General features: G+C 43.9%; 2 protein-coding genes and 1 pseudogene across 2 annotated transcripts; all 3 read right to left on the reverse strand.

The window, feature by feature from the left end:
- Positions 1–620: 620 nt before the first annotated feature.
- On the reverse strand, positions 621–7153 carry LOC136653201 (vomeronasal type-2 receptor 26-like). Its single transcript, XM_066630110.1, has 4 exons — positions 6972–7153; positions 6116–6407; positions 2800–2926; positions 621–1531 (listed from the first exon to the last, which is right to left on the reverse strand). The coding sequence occupies exons 1-4, from the start codon at positions 7151–7153 to the stop codon at positions 621–623; spliced, it is 1512 nt and encodes a 503-aa protein (XP_066486207.1).
- Positions 7154–11648: 4495 nt separating this feature from the next.
- On the reverse strand, positions 11649–18997 carry LOC136653202 (vomeronasal type-2 receptor 26-like). The gene is made up of 3 exons (XM_066630111.1): positions 18710–18997; positions 13545–13671; positions 11649–12550 (listed from the first exon to the last, which is right to left on the reverse strand). The coding sequence occupies exons 1-3, from the start codon at positions 18995–18997 to the stop codon at positions 11649–11651; spliced, it is 1317 nt and encodes a 438-aa protein (XP_066486208.1).
- LOC136654607 (5S ribosomal RNA) lies at positions 15586–15705 on the reverse strand (annotated as a pseudogene).
- Positions 18998–19348: the final 351 nt, after the last annotated feature.

A 19348-nucleotide genomic window follows, 5' to 3' on the forward strand; every position in this document is an offset into this window, starting at 1 on the left:
TGGAGGGTGGAGCAGGGGAACCACCATAGGGGGCATGTCAGGCCCAAAATTGGGGTATTGGATTTGGAGACTGACATCCGTCCCCATCCCACCCCTGACCCAATCCCCACCCTGTTCCATTCCCATCACCAGGAGAAACCTTTCAGCAGCTCATCTGTGGGGTGGCCTTTTGGGCCTTGCACTTGTGGCAGTGCTCCACAGACTAGTGGAGAGGCACCAGCATATCGCTCAGCACACTGGTGGACTTCAGGATTTGTCAGCAAACCATATGAAGAAGCCATAAGTTTTCTCATAACAGAAGAGTCAAAGAAGTAACATTGGAATATTGGTTTTATTTATTAGTTGTTGGCATTATTAGTCATTTCAACCCAATAATGTTCTCCTATACATTGTTTTCTCTTAGAAGTAACATAACCCTTGGCAGAAAACATATTTGCATGCAGAAGATCCCAGCTCTAGTTTCTGGTGTTTCCATGTCATGCTGGGAAAGACCTGTGGCTGAACTCCTGGTGAACTGTTATCGTTCAGCATAGACAATATAAGATAGCTTTTTATATTCAAGACTTGTACATATGCTTTTCTGCTCTATGATATTCAATAAATTATAAAAGGTTACAAACTTATATTCTTTCAGGCTTTCTTTGCATTAGCTGCTCCCTGATGTTCAGATGAGGCCTCAGCACAATGATGTAGCATTTTGGGAAAAAGATGCAACCCAGTAACCCAGAGCTGGAGGCTAAGATAGAGAAGATTTTCGCGGCCGCCACGTATTTCCCCTTGGTGCTCAGATAAGTTGGGACAAAAGACAACCAAACACTGCAAAAGACCAACATGCTGAAAGTGATGAATTTGGCTTCATTGAAGCTGTCTGGTAACTTCCTGGCCTGGAAAGCCACAATGAAACTGACAACAGCCAAAAAACCCATGTATCCCAAGACACAGTAAAACATGGTTGCTGAGCCCTCATTACATTCCACTATAATTTTCCCATGCAATGTTTGCATGTCCATATCTGGGAATGGAGGAGAAGTAATTAACCAAGCCACACAAATGCCTGCTTGAATCAAGGAGCACGAAAGGACAATGGAATTTGCCAGTCCTTTTCCCACCCATTTCTGCATCCTAGATCCTGGTTTGGTGGCCATGAATGCGACAACCACAGTGATGGTTTTCGCCAACACAGAAGAAACGGCAACTGAGAAGATGAAACCAAAAGATATTTGCTGAATAAGGCAGGTTGTCTCCTTTGGCTTTCCAATGAAGAGCAAGGAACAGAGGAAGCAGAGAAGAAGGGAGATGAGAAGGATGTAGGTGAGGCTGCGGTTGTTGGCTTTGACGATGGGTGTGTCCTGGTACTTCTTAAAGGTTCCAAGCACTGATGCTGTGATCAGAGTAAAAGTAATAGCTGAAAATGCGAAACCAATCCCTAAAGGTTCTTCATAGGAAAGATACGTTATAAGCTTGGGAATGCACTGATTTTGGTCCATGTTAGCATGCTGATCTTCAGGGCAACTGACACAGGTGTCCATGTCTGAAATAAGAGGGAAGATTTCAAGACACTGATAAACATCTGTGTCAAATGAGTCTCATAAAGTGAAACAGCGAGAGTAGATTTTTTATGTTTTTGCGATTTCCAAGAGTTAGTGGATTGGACTGAGAAATGACTGTTTCCTGTAAGGCAGGAAACCCCCCCCCCATTTTGTTCTTAACACAGTTAGGGCTTGCTGGGTAATCCCCCCCCCCCCACACACACACACATTCCATGGAATAGGAGTATCCTACTGAAGTGCTGTAAAAATTATTTGGATAATCTATGTGCAGCACTCGGGATTAGTGCGTATCTCTGAATAGGCTGCTCACCACCATCTCTGCTTTCGTGTGCCCATATGTACCCCTCCCATACAGGGAGGGTGTGTCAACATGCAGAAGACACACTTGCATTCCCTCTTCGCTCAACTTTCTAGGTGCATACAGTGTAGCCTCCTTGATCAGTGCCTCGCTGGTTAAAAATGAATGGGATTCTGGGAAACCAGTATCCCCTGCTTGTGCTCATTGTCAACAGAAGAGGGACAGAACAGGGCTGCATTTGTAGGTACAGGAAGGGATGGTTTGGGTGCCTGGCAGGGAGATAAAGCAAGCAAACAAACAAATAAACAAACAAACAAATAAATAAGGGCTGGGCAGATGGTCATGCTCCCAATCACCTGTCCCTTGCCTTCAATTTGTCCCTTGCCACCTTGCTTTGCACGCACCAAGTAGGCAGTTAGAAGCTATTGGATGCAGAGGCTTAGCGAAGGGGGAGTACACTGCCCTGGGTACCATGCCTTGAGGGGTGCCGACCTGCAACCCCAATGATGGATCCTGAGGCAGGGGGGCTGTACACAGCCTTCCCAGTATTCAAAACCCCTCTGAAAGACACTTCCGGCTTTTGCCAAAAATTGGAAGTGCCTTTCGCGGAGATTAGGGTGCAAAAAGTTTATGTGGCCCAGGTACCAGAGGCCCTAGCTGTGCCACGGATTTGATGCCATGACAGCTTTCTTCCCTTCCTTCTTCCTCCATCAGTGCTGTCAGCAAGTCAGTAGAGGAACAAAATACTCAGGTCAGCAGTTGACTGGAAAGGGTGGCAAACAGACATGTGTGCAGCTCATCGGTACACTGTTCTTCCAAGGGTGCCGCTTCACTCAAACATTTCAGGTGGCCTCACAGATGGACCAGCCCTGGCTTCACTTCAGACACTTGAAGGTTATTTGTTTAAGTATTTGGGGGACAACAATGACCTATGTAGAGTATGCCTACTACCAGTCTTGTTGGAGATCATCCCTTCTGGACATGGTGCACAATCATAGCAGCAAAATTTCTCTCCCTCCTTCTTCTTCCTGCTGTAGCCAGGATGGCAGTTGTCATTGCACACAGAAATGGGCAGCACCTGTCCATAAACATAGAGGCAGGTCAAGCGGCAACATCAAGGGAATGCATATTGAGAATGGCTGATGCACAGGGATCGGGCTGTTGATATGATACGATGATATGACAGACAATATATTCTTCCTTGTATGGAGCAAACTGTGGCTGCATATGCTTTTTCAATTAGCAGTGCTAGAAGTGCTTTAAAGGTATATATTAATCCCAGCACACTCTGGTTTGCTTATGTTTTTTGAACTTCTAGCATGCTTGCCACACTTGCAACCTTTCCTTCAAGCTCAAAGCTATGAAACATGGTTGTTGAGTTCTGGCAGAAACATAGTGGCCTCCACGCATTATGGTAGAAAATGGTGGCCTCCATGCATTGAAGTTCTAATGATTGTTCTAGAACTTGACACCATTTTTTCGTTTGTTAAAGAATTAAAACAAAAGCATATTAGAGGCATGCTAGTGATGTCACTTCCTGCTAGCTGCAAAACATAGCTGTGTTTGGATATTTGTTATTTGTTCCACCAATTTCCTTGTTGGATTATTCTCACCCCCCCCCCCATGCACACAAAAGATTGTACTTGTAATGAACTCTAGATGCAGAGAACACTGAAGGTGACTGCAAAATACTTTGATGTTATCATGCCCAGAAGATGCAAACATTTAGTTAGATAACAAAAGTCTTCTCAGAGGAAAACTAGAACTGTTGAGGAGATATACAGTAGGGTTTTGGTGATAAAGCAAGTTTATGGTGGCCTTCCACATAAGACTGGGAAACTGAAGTTAAGACTACAAGTTTATCTCAACATTTTATTCTTATTTCTTTAAGAGAGAGAGAGAGAGAGAGAGAGAGAGAGAGAGAGAGAGTGCTGTGGTCAAAAAATTAAGTGCTACAGGCAGAAACTAAAGCAGTAGAATTCGATCCAAAACTCAGCAGTGGATCCAAAACTTAGAATCCCATTTTCTACCATAATACACAGAGGCTGCCATGTTTCTACCAGTAGAACTCAAATGAATAGAGGCTGCTAGGTTTAATAGCTTCGAGCTCAAAGGAAAGGTTGCAAGTGTTCTGAGGGTTCTAGAAGTTGAAAATCATATGCAACCAGAAGTTTAAAAAGTTTAAGGGTATCTTAGAGATCGCCTACTCCTGTAAAATCCGGCTCGTCCTCTCAGGTCATCAGAGAAGGCCTTTTTGCAAGTGCCGCCGCCTAGGGAGCTACATGGGGTGGTGGCAAGAAATAGGGCCTTCTCAGTAGTGGCACCAACGCTATGGAATTCCCTTCCCCTTGACTTAAGAATGGCTCCCTCTCTTGAGACTCTTGAGGCCTGAAGACCCTACTGTTTAAACAAGCCTTCTGAGTTCTCAGCCTTTTTAACATCTTTTTAACATCTTTTAATATTTTTTACAGGCCTGATTCTTTTATGATTTGCTGCTGCTCTATGCTCTTTTTACCTGACTATTTTTTATCTGACTGCTGTTTTTTATGATATGTGTTAATATGTTTTTATTTGTTTTAAATTATGTTTTTAATCTGTTTTAACCTGTTGTAAGCCACCCTGAGTCCCTTTGGGGAGAAAGGCGGGGTAAAAATAAAGTTGTTGTTGTTGTTGTTGTTGTTGTTATTAATTAATTAAAATTAATTAAAAATAAAAAATATTCAAAACAAAAAAGAATTTTTTTTTAAAAAATTGAAATAACAGGAGAATTCTCTCACCTGGTTAAAACTTCTCTGCCACAGAATTTGGGCATCATTAATGCTTAACTGTTTGCCTAGAGGAGCCCGAGGATCCAGCTTTCCAACTTGTTCTCTAATAAAAGAATTGTTTGGAAAAATGACCCAATTTGTAACATCAAAACCTGCTACCAATTCTCCATTTTCGTCTAAATGCACAGTCTCTCCAATGCTGTTGTTGAATACACTGTTCCTTAGAAAGTGATTGAGCTAAGTGGAAGGAGAAATGAAACACACATAGAAAGAACAAGGTGATAAAAATCTTTGCAATGCGTTTCACCAGTGCCCGCCTTAATAATGTATAGCTGGATTATTCCTGTCTGAGGTGGTATATGGTGGCAATTTTAATTTTCTATCAGTCAATTTCCTTTTTTTTTATTTGTGGCTCCAGATGTTTGATTAAGTATCATCAGAAACACCTCACAATTTTAGAAGGGGGCTGAGGTAAATGTACAAAATGACGTGCTTACATGGGAGATTATGCTAGCCTGTGTTAAAAGCAAGTGTGTATTTGTGTTATAATTACCTGCCATGACTGCATATTCTGAAATGCCAGTCTTCTTTCTTCTCCCAAACCTTTGAGTTTGTATCTTGATATGTACATGGCATTCAAAGCATGTGCCACAGCATAGACAGCATTGTAGATATTGTAACTGTGGCCACTCATGTCCATTTCAAACAAAACTCCAGGAAGGTTCTCCAAACTCTCCTCCCCAGTGCAGGTTGTGTTGCTCATCATCCCGACTTCAGACATTTGGAGTGAGCAGTTGAATACCTGTTCCCAGAAATTTTGGATAAAACCATCTCCTTTCATCCAGGAAGGCTTTACCATCTGAAGAAACTGTTGGAATCCTAATGGCTGATTTGAGTGAACTGCAAAAGATAAGGCACCATGGAAAGGTTGCAAATTCCAATGTTTTTGAAAGGACAGTGATGCAAAATCCCATTGGGGTGTAATAACCCACACTTTAGATAGAGATGGCAATAAAAATTTATGTGCTATATATTGGAAGCTTGTCAAAATCAGCATGGAAGTAGGTTCTCCATATACAAAATACACATTGACTTTTCTCTCTATGAGATCTGCATATTTTCCCAAGTGCTGTAAAAACAAGGCCATGAACTCATTCCTGTAAGATCGTTTTGGTGTTCTTACGATGAAATCATAACATATGCCATTCTGTGACAGCATGGGGATAACTGTTTGCAAAAACCTGTCTCCGTTGTCATCATTCACAGCCAAGAGTCCAATCCAAGTCCAGTGGAAATGCTGAAATAACTGGACTGCCCCCATGTATTCATGGGATTCATTTGGCACCATTTGGTACAAAGAAAGGAATAGTACTTTTTTACCATGTACTGGTGAAAATGATCCATGACTGAGCTGAGACAAAACACATAGGTATTCTTCAGATGTGTCACAAGATCATGTTTAATTTCATGCTACAGAAATTTCCATGCATGTAGCCTACCTGTGGAGTCTTGTAAATTGGTAAAATGGTGGCCATATTGTTCGAGGTTTCAGAGGTTTGTCCTCCAATGACAGCTATCAGTTTGTCCTGGGAGCCACACCTGAAGTTGGGAACAAACCTATGCTGTGTAGAGAGCAGGCTGAGGGTGGCTTTATATGTCATCCTTGGGACAAAGTAATTGTTGAGAACGCGGAACCCCAACGTGACGTTAGGTAAGATGTTGGGATTCTCATTGACCTCTTTTATAGCAAACGCCAAGGCTAGGTTATGCTGGTATGACTTTGGCACTGAACTGTAATGAGAGTTACAGATGCTTAACCAAACAGCAAGAAATGTACTTATTCCCTTCATCATCACCATTCAGAATTCGAGATCAATTATTCTGTGCAAGAACACAAGGTCACATAGGGGGAAATTATTTCAGAAAAAGTGTGTGAGTAGTTTCTTCTGATCCAAAACAAACAAACAAAAATATAAGACTGAGGCTGCAATCCTAACCACGCTTTCCTGAGAGTAAGCCCCATTGAACAAAATAGGACTTGCTTCTCGGTCGATCTGGTTAGGATTGTGCCCTTACAGCAGTGGTTCTCAAACTCTCATGGAGAGTTTGAGCTGCAATAATTGTGTGCAGGGGTGAGGGGAAGGCAGCGACACAGTGCGCTAGACCACGCTGCTTTGAAGGGGCACAGGGGCTTGCTGCCACTTACCCCCACACCCGCAATAAAGACACCAGACTTCGGCTTGGATGAAAATGGGCCACTTTATTAAACTTCAACTGCAGCAGGGCAATAACACTGAACATCATTCGTGTGGGGCAATATGGGGGAAACAGTCCTAGCCGTCTGCCTCCCCCTACATTCTCATTGGGCGTACCACCTGGCTCGAGACCCCAGCTGTCAATCGCCAGCTTAGGTCCTTCAACGCCACCCCCAATGGGGCAAAGCAGCCGGACTCCAGGCTAGCCGGCCGAGCCGCACCATCCTGCCAGTCCAGGCCAGGGGTTCGCCTGCCTGCCTCCTGGAGCCAGTCAGGCATCATGGGAGCGGTTCAGACTTACCCCTCACCCTGCTGCCTTGGATAGATACCAAGCCAAGCCCCTACCTACTCAGCCCCGCACGTACCCTACCCACACTGGGAGTGACCAGCCCAGCCTAACCTAAACCGCACCGCCTGTTTGCCAGTCTGAGGTAGGCGAAAAAACAGCCAACCAAGGCCAATCAGGTTGACCGCAAAAAATTCCTACCTGGCCCTAGAAAGCGACCAGCTAATCCCAGACTGGTTAATAGGGCGGGTGGGCGGGGTTGCCAGCCGGGAACGCTCTGAGCCTGGCTGGGGCGTGCGCTCCGCGCCAGGGCTCTAGTCCCGCCTCCCCAGCCACAGGGACCAATCGCGGCTCAAGCCTCAGCCTCGGTGCATGAGGCGGGGAGGGGGCAATCGGCTGCTAGTGCCTGATTGGCGCTAACAGCTTTTATCAGAGCCTGCAGCAGCCTCCCAGTGGTGCAGGGAGCCCCCACGCCAGCCTCTGCAGGACTCCCCAACATGCAGAGCTGGTAAAGATTGTGATCATGACAACTTTTGGTTTAGCAAATGCAAAACTGGAAGTGCTTGCAATTGCAATTTTGAGGGTCCCTGCAGTGTGGGGAGCCATGGGGAGGCTGGCATGGGGGCTCCCCGCACCCTTGGGAGGCTGCTGCAGGGTCTGGTAAGTGGCAGAAAGCCCCTGCACCTCTCCAAAACAGCGCAATCCAGCGTATTGCATCACTGCCTTCCTCCCCACCCCTTAAGAGGGCAGAGGCCAGGGCTCTCTGGCTGAGGCGTTGCAATGCCCTAGTTTGAGAACCACTGATTTACAGTTAGAGTAACTTGGAATATTTACTGAAATAGATATTCTCTCCACAAAGAACCAAATGCTCTGAATGTTTGTGGAGCATTTTACAGCCCAGAACTATCATTATAGCCAATGGGGCTTTCACCCAGGTAAGTGTGAATAGGATTGCAGCCTTAGAGATTAATAATTTGCTTCCTGTACCCATTGCTATTATTCTTTGTACATACAGAAAATAATGACAAAAGCTCAATCCAAAGACAATTGGCCCTTAGCTATTGTCCTGATACCCCCCCCAATAAATAAATAAATAAATAAATAAATAAATAAATAAATAAATAAATAAATAAATAAATACAAGAGACAGGGTTTAAGGATTATAATAGGGCCACATTTATTAACTCAGTGGCAATCAGCAGGGTACGGTCAAAAGCGTACAATAGATCCTATCTCTAAAACACTCTTCCCCTTGTTTATGCAGACGCTTACCCTGGAGGTGACACCAAGGAACTGTCTATCCCTGCCCTGACTCAAAGGTGTAGACTGCCTGTTGACCATTGCCAATTGATAGTGAAAGCCAGGCATGTCTATTCAGAATAAGTTTCACTGAATTCAGTGGGATTTACTCCCAGGTATGTGGGTATAGGATTGTAGCCTAAGCTCCAATGATTTCAATACTGCTTAGCAAGGATTCACTTTCTTTGGACATAACTTTATGCAAAAGGAAGAACAAAGTACATGACTGATAAACTCCATCTTGTTTTGAACTCTAGTTGGCAAACTAAAAATAAATTGCTTTACTTAAATATTGGATTACTTAATTCTCTGTTGTTATGATCTGATCGAAACCTGCGACAGAAAGACAAAAAGAAATTCTTATTCTTACACAGGTACATCAACCCATGTCAATAAGGGCTGCACTGTGAAAGAGGGAGCATCGTGCAAGTAGAAACCCTGAGAGACAATCCCACTGATGATCAGGTTGCCTGGCGCATAAAATTCATGAAGAATTGGGAGAGTCTCATCATTTATGGTGCAGGGCATAGAATGTGTCACACATGCAGTGTGAAGCACTTGTACAAGTAGAAAAACCAGTAGCAGTATGAGCCTGTTGATGAAACGTCCCCTCCACACAAAGACTGCCATGTTTCCATCCAGCCGCAGTGTCATCTAGAATCTGTTCTTTTTGGGAAGTCACTGAATAGGTGGTGGCTGTGTTTATACAATGAAATAAAGGTTGGCTTGTGAGATGGTCTCTGCACCAGTGTCTTAGTCTTCCTTTTACTGGTTCATGTTGTTACCACTTGTCCATCAGAGTCTCCACGCAACATATTGTTTTGACTTCCTCACTTTGTCCTGGCAGATGAATGAAACATTTTTCTTCTTCATAACCCTCAAAGATAGTTCCAGATCTAAACTGTGCCTGGATCAACAAAACAAAACAAAAACTAGAACAAGTGGAAACTTGAGAATCCTCTCTCTCTCTCTCTCTCTCTCTCTCTCTCTCTCTCTCTCTCTCTCTCTCATTTTTTAAATACTGTATGTAAATTGGAAACCTGTGAGAGTGAAGAGGCAGGATAATGGTCAGTTACAAGAGTGTACCAAAATATTTCTCTCAAAGAACATGAGAGAGTGTGATAAGGCTGTACCTGCGGGAATACTTCCTTTATGAGGTATAATTCTGCACATGAAGAAACCAGGAAGTGAGTGGCTCAATGAAAGGTTTAAATGCAGAGTTACTCACAGGATATTTATTGTTCCTTTGCTCAAAGTCATGGATGAAAATGCCGGTAGGAACATAAAACAGCTAAAGGGGAGGGGGGAACGGTCATATAAAAGAATGATAGATCCTGCCTACCTGAGATTCATTTAGGTACAACACGAGAGGTTTCATAATATATTTGTTGAACTTGCTATCAGGTGCTGGACATTTTTCAGTAGCGGGAAGGAAACCAGTAATTTTGAAAATAATGGGGGAGATAATTATCTCTCCAGTGTGTTGTTGACTTTTGTTTTGATAGCACCTATGATAAAACAGTGGAGGCTGTTTTTTTTTGAAAGTTTTCTGCAGTTTGACAACTATTATTTTCTTATTTATGAAGGGAGTAGTGTTAGGTCCAAGGCAGGCCTAAAGTACAATATTGGGCCTGCTCTAGGACCAAGGAAAAAGAGGATTGATCAAGGCTATCCATTTTCTTCATTTCCTCCTCCCAGGAAGTGGAAGTTATCTCTAGACAGAGATTTCCGTTAAAACTAGCTTTACGACATGACATTAAAATAATGCGAAACTCTTACACACTCACCCACCTATGCTCAGACCTGGCCAATAAGTTACATGTTACACCTGGACTGGAAAAACACACAAAGGCAGAGTTCTCCTTCCTTTTTTCCAGCTGGCCAACACTCCATCGAAGGACGTTATCCAGTCCATATGGGAGAGAAGGGATGGCAAAATCTTCTATTTCTGCCCTCTTTGCTTCATTTCTTATCCTTTTGATGAGGTCCTGTACTGTATATAGTGGGCCCGTGGTATTTGTGGGGGATCTGTTCCTGGACCTCCATGGATACCAATTCCACAGATAATGAAATGGGGGGGGGGAGAGGCCTGCATGGTGCCATGCTTACCTGGGGGCATGTGTGGCCCTCCATAGGATTTGTGTGGCCTCCCAGTCTCCTCAGAAGCCTCCTGGGCGTGACTAGAAGGCACTTCAAGTTCGCACCAGTAAAATGGAAGTGCTTTCCAGTTGCGTCTGGGAGACCTTCTGAGGCATGGGGAGACCTTCACACCACTTTGAGTTCTGATAAGCCCATCATCAGAGGGGCCTCTTTATCTGTCTGAGTCATTCTGTGTACTTCCTCTGGCCTTGATGAAGTACCTCTGGCTTCAGAGGCTTCTCCGTTAATGGAGATGTTGTGCTATTATCTCTTGCAGAACTTTGCCCATTCTCATACTTAGAAAAAAGCTTCTCTCTCTCTCTCTCTCTCTCTCTCTCTCTCTCTCTCTCTCTCTCTCTCTCTCTCTCTGTGTGTGTGTGTGTGTGTGTGTGTGTGTGTGAGAAGAACCTAATCTGATTCCTTTATAATATCTCTTCACTGCAGTCGTTTTCAATCCTGGCATTTAGTCTTGCTAGTCCCTCACCCATTCGCATAGCTCTGCAATCTCACACAACATTCTGAAGGAGGGGAATAGGAAGGAGAAAAGGGAGTAACAATACTTTATTTTCTAACAATCTGTGGCCAATATACATTAGAACATAATAAAAATATATTCATCCTAAAAAACATCATGTGGGGGCCTTCCTGCCTGCAAGGGGTGAGTAGGAAGGTGTGGAATGGGGGCCTCCACTGCCTGTATGACCCCCAAAGCCCTCATGGGGTTCCATCCATCGTTGTGGGGGTGCATTGCCCTAGTCTGTGATCTTAGTATGGGCAGGGGAGGGGGGCAGAGGCACCCTTCTTCTCCATGCATGATAGGGTAATGACTTTGGGCCGAATCCTATCCAGTTATCCAGTGCTGGTGCAGCCGTGCCAATGAGGTATGCACTTCATCCTGCAGTAGGGGAGTAGTCCATGGAGGGAACATTTGTTCCCTTTCCCCAGGACTGTATTGTGGCTGCACCGGCACTGGAAAGTTAAGTAGGATTGGGCCCTTCCTCAGTTGGGTTGGGCTGCTGTAATGGGGTGGCCTTGCCCTTTCCCTTCAGCTGCCTAGTTTTTTTTCCTCATTAATTGCTCCCTATTATTCAGCTCAGGCCTGACCACAATGATGTAGCACTTAGGGAAAAAAATACACCCCAGTAACCCAGCACTAGAAGCCAAGATGGAGAAGATCTCCACAGCCACCATGGATTTCCCTTTTGTATTCTGGTAGGTTGGAACAAAAGACAACCAAACACTGCAAAAGACCAACATGCTGAAGGTGATGAACTTGGCTTCATTGAAACTGTCTGGTAACTTCCTGCCCAGGAAAGCCACGGTGAAGCTGACAATGGCCAGGAAGCCCATGTAGCCCAAGACACAGTAAAGCATGGTAGTTGAGCCCTCATTACATTCAAGTATGATTTTCCCTTTCATTGAGTACATATTCATTTCTGGGAATGGAGGAGAAGTACTTAGCCAAACCAAACAAATTCCTGTTTGTATAAAGGAGCATGAAAAGACAATGAAGTTTGCCAGTCTTTTCCCCATCCATTTCCTCATTCTAGATCCTGGTTTGGTAAGCATGAATGCCAGAACAACAGTGATAGTTTTTGCCAAAACAGAAGAAAGAGCAATTGAGAAAACGATGCCAAAGGCTGTTTGTCGAAGAAGGCAGGTGATCTCTTTTGGTTCTCCGATGAAGAGAAGGGAGCAGAGGAAGCAAAGGAGGAGGGAGATGAGGAGGATGTAGGTGAGGCTGCGGTTGTTGGCCTTGACTATGGGAGTGTCCTGGTGCTTCATGAAGGTTCCAAGCACCCAGGCTGTGATCAGAGCAAATGAAATTGTAAACATAACTATGCTTATCCCCAGATGTTCTTCATAAGACAGGTAGCTTATGCTTTTGGAAATGCAATGATTGTGTTCCAAGTTTGAATAGCAGTCTTCTGGACATGTGATGCAGTCATCCATATCTGGAAAGAAAAAGAATTGAAATTTTTATATCTATTTATGAGAGAGAGAGAGAGAGAGAGAGAGAGAGAGAGAGAGAGAGAGAGAGAGAGAGAGAGTGCAAGCTAATGCAATATAGTATCTAACAGTGCAACTCTATGCATGTCTTCTCAGAAGACAATTCAGTGGGGCTTACTCCCAGGCTCAGGTCCTGATCCTACCTAATTCTCCCCTGCCAAACCCTGTGGTTCCAGGGTTCCTCCCCTGTGCGGCTCATTGTCTGGGTAGACCTGGGCACCAGGATGCTCTGTGCAGTTGCATCTGCCTGGATGTCCTGTCACACAGCCTTCTGGGATGCCGGGCAACAGACATGACTGCCCAGAGTGTCCTGGTGCCCTGGTCTACCCCAACGACAAGCCATGTGGGGGCAGAATGGAAAGCTGCAGTCTGGATGGGGACCACATACCAGGTGCACAGTGGTCATGACTTTGGGTGGCACTGATTTATTGGATGAGGTAGGCAGGAGTTGCAGTCATGCAAATAGGGTTCTTTAATTACCTTGTTATCAAGGCAATTCCAACAGCTCAACAAGTGCACAGAATCTCAACCAAGACCAATGAAGAATTTTACACAACATATTTTAAGAAGATGGTGGAGGCTTTGAAGCATCAATATAATATGATCCAAATAGACTATCCTTGTGGAAGGAAAAGCATCATGTTCTCTAGCAGTAACTTCCCACATATAGGAATACTTATGAAGAGCAAATTGATCAGTATCAGGCCATGGAAGTCACATACAGCGATCTGAAAGGCATGACCAATGGTCACTAGGATGGCATATCAAAATAAAGGCTTGCTTTCTTCTGCAACAAGAACCTCTGCCTACAACATGATGTTTCAGGATCAGTGAATCATTCCAGTCCCTCCGTACCAGTGGCAACGCCAAACTTAATTACTTCAGTGTGGCAGCATAAGGTGCATGGCATGCTTGACGTTGATGACGACTGTCTCCTACCTTTCTGGTCAGAAATTTTCCCTTCTGGACATGGAGTACAATCATAACAGCAAAAGGGTTTCCCTTCCTTCTTTTTTCTGCTGGATCCAGGATGGCAGTGGTCATTACACACAGAGATGGGCAGTGCCTGCCCAGAAACGACAGGGGGATAGGATAATTTTTAAAACTAGTATCTGAACTGAACCAAACTGGAGAATGTAAAAATACCAGTGAAGCTAAACCAGATGTGAACCCAATTTTTGACTTTTTATATCATGCTGATGTTGCAGTTGTTAAACTGATATATTAATGGGCTGAGTGAAGAGGAGGAGCTTCACTATCACTGTTACAAGGATGTATTGTGTGTGTGTACATAATGCCTGGAGTTACTAGACAGATATGTGTGAAAGTGAGACAGTGGCTTTGCACATAATGAAGGTGACGTGGAGGAAATGTCTCACGTTTCCTATGTCTGCAGTTTCTTGACCTCACCCAAATACATTTCATATTTTCATGGTCAATCACTGTTGGTGCTAGTCATTTTAACTAATGCATTTTAACTTTTCCCTTAGACATCCAGGTTGAATTACTAAAATAAAAATGAAGGTATATTCAATGACAGGCATGTGAATTATCCACTACCCCAGTGTTTCTCAAACTGTGGGTCGGGACCCACTAGGTGGGTCCTGAGCCAATTTCAGGTGGGTCCCCATTCATTTCAATATTTTATTTTTAATATATTAGACTTGATGCTATCATGATACGTAACTACATTTGGGGAAATGTTACAGAATTATACTTTTAACAAGCTACTATGTATATTCTTTTAACAATGATGGTAAATGGTACTGATTCCTAGGTAAGTGTGGGTAGGATTGCAGCATGGATTGCTAAAATTTTTCTGTTTGATGACGTCACTTCCAGTCATGACATCACTTCCGGTGGGTCCTGACAGGTTCTCATGCTAAAGTAGTGGGTCCCAGTGCTAAATGTGTGAGAACCACTGCACTACCTTATTTCCTGGTGGAACTAAGGACATGGAATTGTGCCTCACCTGATTAAATCTTCCATGCCATGTGATATGCTCATCTTGAATTGTTAATACTTTGCTTGGAGAAGCCTGAGGATCCAGCCTCCCAATTTTGACTCTAAGGAAAGATTTGTTTGGGAAAATCACCCAATTTGTTACATCAAATTCTGCAACTAATTCTCCATTTTCATCAAAACGTACAGTCTCTCCAGCGCTATTGTTGAATGAGATTCTCCGTAGAAAGTGGTGGAGCTACATGCAATGAGAATAGATGTAAATGGACGATGGGGTGTTGGGAAGTAAGTCCTCAGAATGGAACTGACAAGTACCTGTCCTCGAGAGGTTTATATAGTTCTTGTGTTGTCTGACTTTTTTTACAGTGATATATGATGCATTTCTTTGCACATGTACATGGCACTAGGTGCATGCCAAGAACGAGGTGCAGACTAGTCTTGTGGCACTTAGGAGCCTCAGGTCCCACAAGTGTTAGGGAAAGCGAAAACTTTGGTCCATCAGGGCAGTCACCCCATTCCATTACCACAGCAGGCTCGCTTAAGAGAAACCTTGCTTTTCTTTCGTTTCTGTTGGGGACATTTCATGACTGGCTGCACCTTGTTTGTGCAGCAAATTCAAAGCCACATTCTGGCTTTCCAATTTACTTTAAGCAAAGTTGCTAGTGATACAAAAGAAGGATCCCTAACCCTAGTTTCTACCTGCAAACTCCATGGCCAAATCTAATCAAGACTTTGGACACACGGGGTATCAGTTAAGAATGATCAAGCAGGGGGAGATGCAAACTTCTCCAACCACAAGTGAGTGATTTCCTGGCCTGCTGAAGGGCTCACTCATTGCTTGCAGTTCCGGTTCTGGTTATAGGGAGCATAGACTCTACCCTGGTCTTGCACGATGGCTGGAATGTTGGCTGGAATGTCCCCCTGTCTCTTCCCCTTCTTTTTCTTGGTTCTTCTCTCCCATTCCCCACCTATTATTGTAAATAGTTGGCAACCTTCAGTCTCGAAAGACTATGGTATAACCCTACAGCACCTGGTATTCCCAAGCGGTCTCCCATCCAAGTACTAACCAGGCCTGACCCTGCTTAGCTTCCGAGATCAGACAAGATCAGGCATGTGCAGGGTAACAGTCACCCTGGTTTTCAGCCCTTCTTCTTCCTGGGTAAGCTTCCTATTTTCCTACATCCACTTTTTGCATGCTTTAGAAAAGCCCTCCCATCCATCCTGAGCCTCTTACTGGTTTTTGCTGCATTGCATCTAGCCTGTCAATCCTGAAGTAACTCACGATGACATCATCATCAGTTACTTCTGGTAGTACTTCCAATAGGTGGACAATGCAAAGTGGTACAACAGGGGAAAAATGTTGAGAAACACTGTTCTAGGCAATAGAATGGTATAGGTAAAGAATGGCATTTTTTGGCAACACAATTTGAAGTTCACATTGTTGATCTGAGTTTTTAAAACTCGCAACTATTTTGTATCATCTGATATCTCACCTTCCACAATGTCCAACCACGACTCTCTACAATAGATTGTTTGTGAAATGGATCAATCACCCTATCTACATTAAAACACTTGAAAAACTGGTAATTCTAGCTTATTAATGGAAATAGAATCTTGCCCTAAGGGTAAAATTACCTGCCATTGCTGCAGATTCTGGTGCTCCTGCCTTCCTCCAGCTACCCATGTTCTATATTTGTATCTGGATTCAAACAAACTATGTAGAGCAAGGGCCACAGCATGGGCACTATTATAGACATTGTAGCTGTGGCCAATCATGTTCATTTCAAATATAGGTCCAGGAAGACTTTCCAACTTCTCCTTCCTGGTACATCCTTCCTTGATCTCCTCATTTTCTCTCATAGTATAATTATTCAGTGAACAGCTGAAGGCCTTCTCCCAGAAGTCCTGGATAAAACCATCTTCTTTTGTCCAAGAAGGATTTAAACTCTGAAGAAATGTCATGAATCCTGGCGGTTCATTTGAATGAATGGTGAAAGATATGGCGCCATGAAAGAACTGGATATCCCAGTCCTTTTGATAGGCACTTGACCTGAAATCCCATTGTGCAGTCACAATCCAGACCTTACCTTTATGTGAATCAAAGACTGCCATATGCAGATACCAGCTCAAATTCAGCATGGATGGAGGTGCCCCATGGACCACAAACACATTGGCTTTGCTTTCCATTAGAACTGGAAAAGTATCCAAATCGGTTAGAAACAAATCTAACATTCCAGCAACGTAAGTCCATTGAGGTGTCCTTTGTATAAAAGCAAAACAGAGGCCATTCTGAGTAAGCAGGGGTACCAGTGCTTGGAAAAACCTTTCTCCATTATCATCATCCACAGCAAAGAGTCCGACCCATGTCCATCTGAAATGCAGAAGTAATTGGACAATCCCATTGTACTGATGGGCTTCATTTGGGACCATGCGGTACAGGGAAGGGAGAAGCGTTTTGTCACTCAGCCCTGAGACAAGGGAGCCAAAAGTGATCTAAAAGAATATATTAAGGGTTTTCATTAGTGCATCAGATACAGCAGCATCCCTAGCGGGCTGTGAGGGAGGCGTGGGCAGCACTGGGTGACATGCATATGGGGGGGTGACACCACTACTGGTCAACATTTTTAAAATCTTGGTATCTTCAAATGATACCATCATGTTATATATCATTTGATGTATAATTTCATGCAGAATGCAATGAAACAAACTGTGTTGAAATACCTCTATTCTATCAAAGGTTATAGCCAAAAACCCAGCAGGGTGGAGTGATAGTGAATCACCACGTCCACCACCCAGGTCATTGCACCACTGTACTACATGGGAGGAGGTCCATCATGGGGGGTGATACGCCGACTTCCCACACCAAGTGACACGAACTCCAGTGATGCCACTGCTCTGATATGTGCAGAGATTAACTTGTGTGCAGCGTGTGCAGTGCTTTTCACCCAGATACATCTGCATAGAGTGAAGGAGTCACCTTGTGCCTTCCAAAAGACATTGGGTTGTACACAAATAAAGCAAATCCTTACTAAGCACCATCGAAATCAATGAGGAAAAGTTTGTTATGGCTATTGAGAGAAAATATAGCACACAGAGCACGGTACACACATGTCGGAATAAAGGAAAGCAACAAGATGACTTGCGACCAGTGGCGTAGCTGGAGTGGGTGCAAAGCACTAAGTTTTGCAGGGAGCCTCACTGCATCAAGCAAACAGTCCAGCCCCCCCCCCCTTCAGAGCCATTCCAGGTGGTGGAAGCAAAACGGAGACAAATTGTTGTGTTTACTTCCATTTTCCTCCCACCTCCTGGAATAGCTCCGAAGGGGAGACCTCAGGGCCACTTCATGCTGCAGTGAAGACCCTTGCAAAATATAGTGCTTTGAACCCCCTCTAGCTACACCACTGCTTGTGACACTTTGAGGACTGCCTCATATTTGTGGACTACAGCCCTCTTCATCAGTTGCACAACTTGCTATGCTCAGTAGGCATCTCTCTCTCTCTCTCTCTCTCCCCTTTAAAAGTACTACTTGTATTAATACTTCTACTAATAGTATTACTATTACTACCAATATATTTCCACCAAGGTATGCAGTGTATCAATGTTGCAGTGGTAAGCATGAGACCCCCCCCCCCCCGAAGAAAGGAAAAGAGGGGTCTCACTTATGGTCACATGCAAAAATATTACCTAGTTCCCACATCTCGGTAGACTATCCACCTACACATGAAGAGACATAGTGCAGACATAGATTTCCCATCTCCTGTGTTGTTGTGAGAAGGTGTTTTGAAGTATATGTGTAGAGTACTCCCATAGTGTGATATGTACTACATTTTTTGAAATATGTTTTACCAATCCTACCTTTCCCTCAGTGCCATATTACTACTCAAGGCTTATGTCCTGAGGGGAAGGCAGAAGAAGAACCCAGCCCAAGGAGATCATACTCTCAACTCATAAAGGGATCACCAATATCCTGAGGTAAATCTGTTTGATGTTTTGTAATGTCCATGTTACAGTATTTTTCAATTGTAAACCAACTAGCTAGCAATTCAATTCAAATGAGCAATATGTCTCCACAGGCGACAATGACATCGTTATTTATGTGCCACAGTTATGGGACCTGCACGCTCCATTTTGCAAAAACCTACCTGTGGCATCTTGTAAAGGTTTAACACTGTGGCCATGTAACGAGAAGTCTCTGAATCAAGCCCCCCAAAGGTGGCGATCAGATGGTTCTGGATGTCACATCTGTAGTTGGGCACAAACCTGTGCTGTGTGGAAAGCAGCCTGAGGATGGCTTCATAAGTCCTCTGTGTGCTGTAGTAGTTGTCAAAGATGTGCAGTCCCAAACTAACATTAGGTAAGATCAAAGGATTTTCATTTATCTCTTTTACAGCAAAAATCAGGGCCAGTACAAGCTGGTAGTTCTTTGGCATCACACTGCAAGAATATATGACATTCTTGAGGAGGAAAATTATTAATAACATTTTGATCACCTTAAGAAAATCCAAGTGGTAAGTGGGCCAGTGGTAAGCCCCGCAAACATGCCTTATGGCACGTTTGCAACTGAGGTCCACAGTGTGGAGCCGTGCCGCGGAGCTGCGCCACAGACCTCAGGATCGGGCTCTAAGTCAGCATTCCATCTCCATATTGCAGATGGAAGCTGAGGCAGGGTGAATAGGCACATGTCCAAGGCTAACTTGTTTTATCTCTGGTTGTGATGAGAATAGCACATGTGTTTCAGCACAATCCTAGGCATGTCTACTTAGAAGTAAGTCCCATTGAAT

This window comes from Tiliqua scincoides, chromosome 5 (assembly GCF_035046505.1).
Source record: "Tiliqua scincoides isolate rTilSci1 chromosome 5, rTilSci1.hap2, whole genome shotgun sequence".
Classification (NCBI taxonomy): domain Eukaryota; kingdom Metazoa; phylum Chordata; class Lepidosauria; order Squamata; family Scincidae; genus Tiliqua; species Tiliqua scincoides.

Bases quoted from the DNA above. Each gene is read 5' to 3' on its own strand.
- LOC136653201 (XM_066630110.1), bottom strand. From the start codon at position 7,153: ATGATGCCTGACTGGCTCCAGGAGGCAGGCAGGCGAACCCCTGGCCTG. The intron at 6,408-6,971 runs GTAGGGGGAGGC...CTCTCATTACAG, and splicing joins GTGGTACGCCCAATGAGAAT to TTCAGTGCCAAAGTCATACC. The intron at 2,927-6,115 runs GTAGGCTACATG...GTTTATGGACAG, and splicing joins CAATTTACAAGACTCCACAG to GTGCTGCCCATTTCTGTGTG.
- LOC136653202 (XM_066630111.1), bottom strand. From the start codon at position 18,997: ATGCCAAAGAACTACCAGCTTGTACTGGCCCTGATTTTTGCTGTAAAA. The intron at 13,672-18,709 runs GTAGGTTTTTGC...GTTTCTGGGCAG, and splicing joins ACCTTTACAAGATGCCACAG to GCACTGCCCATCTCTGTGTG. The intron at 12,551-13,544 runs GTAGGAGACAGT...TTTTCTTTCCAG, and splicing joins GAAAATTTCTGACCAGAAAG to ATATGGATGACTGCATCACA.